Source organism: Diadema antillarum, unplaced genomic scaffold, assembly GCF_040938485.1.
Source record: "Diadema antillarum isolate AM-2024a unplaced genomic scaffold, OU_Dant_1.0 seq00000291_RagTag, whole genome shotgun sequence".
NCBI lineage: Eukaryota > Metazoa > Echinodermata > Echinoidea > Diadematoida > Diadematidae > Diadema > Diadema antillarum.
The window spans coordinates 175,509-182,577 of record NW_027271317.1 but is presented as its reverse complement, the minus strand read 5'-3'; the positions used below and the strand labels follow the sequence as shown (position 1 = coordinate 182,577).

The 7,069-nt window shown below is 41.1% G+C and overlaps 1 protein-coding gene across 1 annotated transcript in view; it reads left to right on the top strand.

Annotated features, from left to right (window-relative positions):
• Positions 1-1,357: 1,357 nt before the first annotated feature.
• LOC139730098 (cell adhesion molecule DSCAM-like) overlaps positions 1,358-7,069 on the top strand; it is a 79,256-nt gene continuing 73,544 nt past the window's right edge. Inside the window, 2 exon segments of the mRNA XM_071641005.1 lie at positions 1,358-1,364; positions 2,052-2,378. Coding sequence (XP_071497106.1) covers positions 1,358-1,364; positions 2,052-2,378 — 334 coding nt within the window.

The window sequence follows — 7,069 nt, the reverse complement described above, 5'->3', positions numbered from 1 at the left end:
TAGCCCTCAATCACTCTAGACAAAATGATGTTGACAAAAAAGTAGATTACGCACACAATACTCTGAGGTTGGGGTTGGGCAAGTATGAAAAAGGAAAAGAGGGTCGCAAAAGGCAGCAGAAAAATATTATAGTGTTATAGGGTCTCACCTTTCTTTTCTCGTTTCCACCACCATCACTGTGGGAGCGAGTAATTAAACGGTTGGCTTGGCGGAAAGGCCCGGGGGGTCTCCGGGCTGGTGATAGGGCGCAAATATTGATGGCGTTATATGAAATATCGCATGGGATGTAGCCATCTTCATTTATCTTTGTATAGTGCGATTCTAAAAACCTGCTGTCTCGATCGCACCTAGCTGTTATTCCACACCACCTCGTCAGACCCTCTTCGTATATTGCATCCTCCCAGTTTGCTCGATTAGGTCCTTTAACCCAACACGTTCGAGAAATCGCTGGCTCCTGTACAAAGTCTATACGGGGATTCGGGTATCTCGTAAAAAAAAATGGGTTAAACATGGACTAATTTCAATTAACCTTTTGAGTGCCGATTAGCACATATAACCCCATGGCATAGTACATACTGTCAAAAGTACCCGACACAGTTGCAAGGATTAGGCTCTGACCATTTTTCATGTAGCTGATAATGCATTTTTGCCACCTGTTTTATCAACATCCTTACTTATGAAGTCCATTCATCATACCTAGAGTAATATTGGAACACAAGCATGTAAAATTCTCGTCCCCTTTTTATTATCATTAAGGTACACTGAATATATACATGTATATATATATGAGTGTGTGTGTATGTGTGTGTGTGTGTGTGTGTGTGTGTGACTAGATACAGTCACCAGACGGTCTGAACTCGGCTCATCGTGTCTAAAGGAGAGCCGTCGACGAAGAAGAATTTCATCATTTAATTTCAAAAGGCAGACACGCGGGTTAGTCCTTAAAAAAACCGAGCCACAACGCAACGTCTTCGCTTGTATTTTGCTCTTGGACTTCGTTGTCTTCTTTTGAAAACGTGTTTCCACTTTCTTTCTGTCTTTTTTTCCTGGTTTTGTATGTAGCTGTCGTCGTCAAACAGTGAAAAAAGAGCAAGTGAGGCAGAATTAAATCAGAGTGGAATGGCATTTGTTGCAGTTGATCTGAATGAACTTCTCCTCAGCTACACACAATGCCGCGATCCCATCTCTACTTCAGTTACTGAAGCAGAACAGCCTTCCCCTTTAAATGTTCAGACATTGTCTCATCAGCATGTGCTTGACAGGAGGTCACACTCTCTCTTTCTCTCTCTGTTTTGCATTATTTGTTTCGCTGAGGAATGATGCGGCCCGAAAATCGAATCAAACGGTACTCGGAGCAATGCAGTGTTAGCTCGTGTAGCGCGCAAAACATGTTCACATCTGCGGTAGCTAGTACACCACGCCACGCTCCCTATGACACCGACGACCGCGCCATGCCGCTATAATGATCATTACCGCTCATTGTCATACATGGCGGCTAATACAGTACTCAATAAATGGTGCCCCAGCTGTTAATAGCTCGTGCTCATACAATTCGTGGAGCCATAAACATGAGGTGTACTCACAAGCCTTCAGAGCGTAGTTTACATACTTTTAGATCTATAGGCCTCTATGTTTGTCAACACCTCCAAGCTCTATATTACACTACAACGCAAACGCCAGTTACTGCTCTATCTCACACACTTTTGAATTATGATATTTTTCTACTTACTTTACGGTTACTTCTGTGTCTTTGAAAGAAAAAAAAACCTGTTTTTTAAAGATATGGTGTAGTATTGGTGGAGATGAGGATTAGAGTTAGGTCTCAACCAAAACTATACGATCCCTTTAATACTAATTTGGTAAAAAAAAGTTGCATTTGCTCCGAAATGTATATCAACATAATTATGATAAGAAACAAATTCATAAATCAATAATGAAGCGAAGTTGACATTTTAATGTATACATGGGAAATAGAAACATACCATGCAATTTATTCATGCATTGAAAGAAAAAAATATCATGTTAATGTCCTTTGCTTGTTTTGCCCCCAGTAATCTGCCTCACCACCGCAAACAATGGGCCGCAGTTCTACCAGGTCCCCCCCTCGGTCGTAGCCTTTGCCACTACCCAGGGGGGACGTCTGACCTGCTCAGCCATCGGGGACCCCACCCCAACAGTTCGCTGGGTACTAGCCAGCGACGGTTCGCCCGTGGAGAACATCGAACGACTGCGCGTCGCAGACGGTAACGGTACTCTCTCTTTCCCGCCTTTCGTTTCGGCCGAAGACTTTCTGCCCGACGTGCACGCCGGAGTCTACCGATGTATCGCGACGAATCGGATCGGAAGTATTCGGAGCCCCGATATTCGGGTCAATGCGGGTAAGTCCGAAAAAAAACCTCCTAGACTCTTTTCGATCTTTTTTCCTACGACGTGGAATCTACACTCCATGTAGTAGGATGTACAAGGTTTTATGATACACTTGTACCTGTATCAATTTGATTGGTTTGGAGCATTTTTCTTTTTGTAAAATTGCAAATGATTTTCCGTATTCTATACAACTAATCCTCCTTTTCGGTTTACTGTAATACAAACCTAGGGAGATTATGTGTGTGTGTGTGTGTGTGTGTGTGTGTGTGTCTGTCTATCTGTGTGTGTGTCGCGTCTGTTTTTGTGTGGATGTTTCTGTACGAATTGTGTTTGTCTGTGTTTGTCGCGTCTGTTTCTGTGTAGATGTCTTTCTGTACGAGTAACGAACATTCATAAAACTATATATATATAAGAGATATGAATCTGAATATACATTATTTTGTATGATATTCTACAATCTTACAAATCACACAATACAAGGTAAAAACGATTTTTCTCTTTTTTGTTGGCCACAGGAAAGAAACCCAGAGCTGGGAAAAAATCTATATAAAGCTTTCGTTTGAGCTGGACAGACACTTACGACCACGAAAAAAAAAAAGTGTTTCACACACAACAGCGTCAGTGAACTCGCCACAGAAAATGAGCGCCTTTAAGATTGTTCTCACTTTTCCTCCTCACTTTCGCTGAAAATACACAGACGACCACACCAACTGGAAACTGTATAGTGATTCACTTATTGAATTACTCGACTGACTACCAACACGAGTCAATGGTATATTGCTCTCAACTTAATTCTCCGCTAGAGCACATACCCCGTTTTCTTCTGCTTGAGTCTCACTGCCTACTTGCACTCTCTTAAAGACGCATTACAGTATTGTGTTTTTGTTGGGCAGTAAAAAATTACTTCTCACTGACAGCTACTACACATTTCTATAATGAGGTTGGAAATCAGTATGTATAGGCCTATGCAGTACGGCCGTTTCTTTTCTTTAAGAGACGATCTTTTGAGAACAGTTTATTGATTACGTTTTGTATCCGTCTTGTCCAATCACACGCACACATCTACCTTCCCACACACCCCACCCATACACACACAAACACAAACACACACACATGCACATACATTGACCTAAAGACGTATTGCATGTTATATAGTCGTGTGCTTTGCAACACATGCACCTAAGTTGATACAGATACAAGTGTGATTGTTTATAGGTGGAGAGTATATCCCATATAACAAGTTAAAGAGCGACAACGAGAAGTCGAAAGAGGGCGTTTTTACACAATTCAAGTTTATATCTTCAGAATAATTATGTGAAATAATGCATTAAAAACAAAAAGCATTTAGACTACAAAGTAATAAAGGACCTGCTCCGATATTTCTTCTTTTTCAACCTGGAATCTAATGCAGTGACGTCCAAGAATGTTTGTAACCGACGATATTGCTGAATCTAATCCTTTAAAGAAAGAGAAAAGACAGGATTGGGGTGGCTGAGGACACGACAGTTGGTAACTGCGAAGATGCATGGCGGTACATTGTCTTTTATGCTATCCATGCACACATTGTCTACACGTTACGCGCGCAATCTTACGATCGAGCGAGCGCATGACGCACTTAGGCGAGCATCTGATTTGGTTATGAGCGTGGGCATAGTAGGCTGAAGAACGAGAGGACACTGAGCTAGAACGAAGAAGGAGAAGAAGAAGGAGATTTTTAGAAGATGATGATGATGAAGAAGAAGAATAGAAGAGGAAGAGGAGGAAGAAGAAGAAATATAAGGGGACTAAAATATTCTGTAATGAGGGGGTTGGAAAAAAAAGATTAAAAAAAATGAATAAACTTGACCATCTCTCTTATACCTACGTAATCTAAAGAGCAGCAATTGTTAATCTTGTGGAACATTTTGGATGCAGTCTATACTATATAGATGCCTTGTAATGACTGTGTGAAAAGTATACCACAGTGAATGCAGAATGCAGAATGCATTCAAGTTTTTCATTGATATTTCCCTTTCATGCACAGGTTATGTCTGTTTTGTTTTACTTCTTTTAAGCAAAAAAGTGTGAACGCGAAAGCGAACCAGGAGAAGCGATACTGTTTTTTTTTCCTCCCTTTTTTTTTTAACGCCAAACTCGCTCATGGCTAATCGATACAAGCGTAACAGTGCACGGTGCTTGAAAAACTCGCATTCCCATGCGTCAATAGTCTCGTTCTAAAGACCCTTTTATGTCCCCCCCCCCCCCATTTTTGACATGGCAGAAGTGTACATAAACTTTAATACACATGTAGTTGCGGATGTATCTGACTAGTTAAATTGAGAAAGGAAATATCTTGGGGTTGCAGGTTCTTATATTTTCATTTGCAGTGGATGCCCTCTTGGAGCCGAGACCACAAAAATATAGTAGTGTAACTATTTGTTGTGATTGTAAGACTCATTTCATAGAAGAAACATTGCCAAACCAAGGACCGAAAGGAGCTTTTTCTTTTCAACGTAGGCTTGGCAAACAAAACAAGGGTCTAACTCGATACATACCTAATGATGTGTTTATTGCTTGTAGACAGGAAACCATCAAATTGCTCAAAACTGCCCATAGATGTCATAACTACACTTTTCAAAATCCTCACATGAAACAGTAATTCGGGGTTATCATTCTTATAGAGTTACATACTTATCTATTGTTCGTTGAAATACGATCAGAGATGAGCTTATAAAGTTTAAATTGATGTAGATTGAATTCTTGCAAAGTAGGGGCAAAATGAGGGTAAAAGTAAGTACAAATTGTACCTATAGAAAAAAATCGTGATATTTAGAATCATTTGAACGGATGAATGTACTGTAGGAGGACAAAAAAGGTCACATAGATCATAGATAGATAGATAGAGAGACAAAAGAGAAAGACAGAGAGAGAGAAAACAAAGAGGGTGAAACGGGGTAAAAGACGATTTTGAATGCGACTCACTTGTCACTTGATAATGGATAGAACTTTGCGTTACCAAAGTCTGTTGTTTTAGACTACAGATTGTCCACTGCGATCACATTCTGCACCATTTTAAGCGCCAAGTCGAGTAGAAACGCCAGACACTAGTGAACGGTGTGAAAACGAGGAGAAAACCGCTAGAAACCAAGAGGGAATTCGAAGGCAGGATGAAAAAAAAAAATGACCAAAAAAAAAGTTGGAGAGGGTGAATGAAACACTATGAAAGTGCATTAGCTCAAGAGAAACCTAGAGCGAGTTAAAAAGCGTAAAATTTACAACGATCCATTTACCCGCTGCGCGGAATAGGCGTGGGGCCAACTAAACGCCTATAGTCCCTGCGGCTGGGCGCGCGGGGTTTACTCGCAGGCCAAGCGTGAACCGAACGGGTCCTCCATGAATACGAGGAAAAAACGGGGGAAAAATAACCGTGAAAAAACAAGGAAAATTGATACTTGCACTAGCACCGGACTTTTCACTTACGACGAATATCCTTCCGCTTCAACAACGAGCCCCCAGGAATGAAGCTAGAGCTCAAATATCCATTTCGTTTGTTTGCCTTGCTTTAATCTAACTCCGCTCACTTTAAGCTTACTCACTCGAACACACACACACACACACACACACACACACACAGACACACAGACACACGCACACACACACGCACACACACATAGACACACGCACATAAGCACACACACTTACAAATTATGTAGAAGTAGCAAAGAGAATGGGAAAGGTACAACGAAGGAAAAAAAGCTTGACAGAAAGAGAAAAAAATAGAAACTGAGATGATGTCTGGAGAATGATTGTTTAGAATGTAATCCCTCCCCCCCTAAAAAAAAACGCACACAAAAACATAAGGTTGACGAAAAATGGAATTACTGATGAAGGAAGTAATTTAAAGGCAAACAGCTACACTACAGTTGAAAGGAAAACAAATGATCTTAATGATAAATATTCCATAATGCAATATTGTGCAGTAAATTTTGGAGATAAATCTGTATCAATTACTTATTTGGAAAAGCTAGAGGACGGGACAGCAATGACAGAGAAGAAACATTGAAAGAGAGAGAGATAGATAGAAAGAAAGAGGGGGAGAGAGATATGGCAAGAGAGAGATAGATAGAAAGAGAGAGAGATAGAGGGAGGGATATATACAGAAAGAGAGAAATAGAGGTAGATAGAAAGAAAGAGGGAGAGAGAGAGAGGGAGAGAGAGATATAGATAGAAAGAGAGGTAGAGAAAAAGTAAGAGAGAGAGAGAGAGAGAGAGGGGGGGAGGGGGGGGAGTCAAGAAAGAGGAGAGAAAGAGAAAGAGAAAAACAGTTGACATGAGTGTCGCCAGACCAAATGGCAACGGATCTGAATAGAATGCTATATATTCATTTCTTCTGCTTTGTAATGAGTTAGCACGCACAGACGACAGATCTGCCCAGTTTTCGCGCCAAGCTGTTTGAAGGACTTCTGCGAAACAGGGTTATAGATTTTCCCGCCTCATATCGACTCGTGGCAGCTTGTGTTTGGCACATCAAATTTGTACGGTCTCCCTCCCTCTCCCTCTTTCTACCATGTTCTACCTTATCTTTCTCTATCTCTCTCTTCCAATCCCCTCCTCTCTCTCCCTCTGGAGGGAACAGAAACATTCGCTTTTCTCTCGTGTGCGTACGCTGGGACAGTAAAAATTTGAATGTGATTATCACCCCGAACAATGCCGTGAGATCACT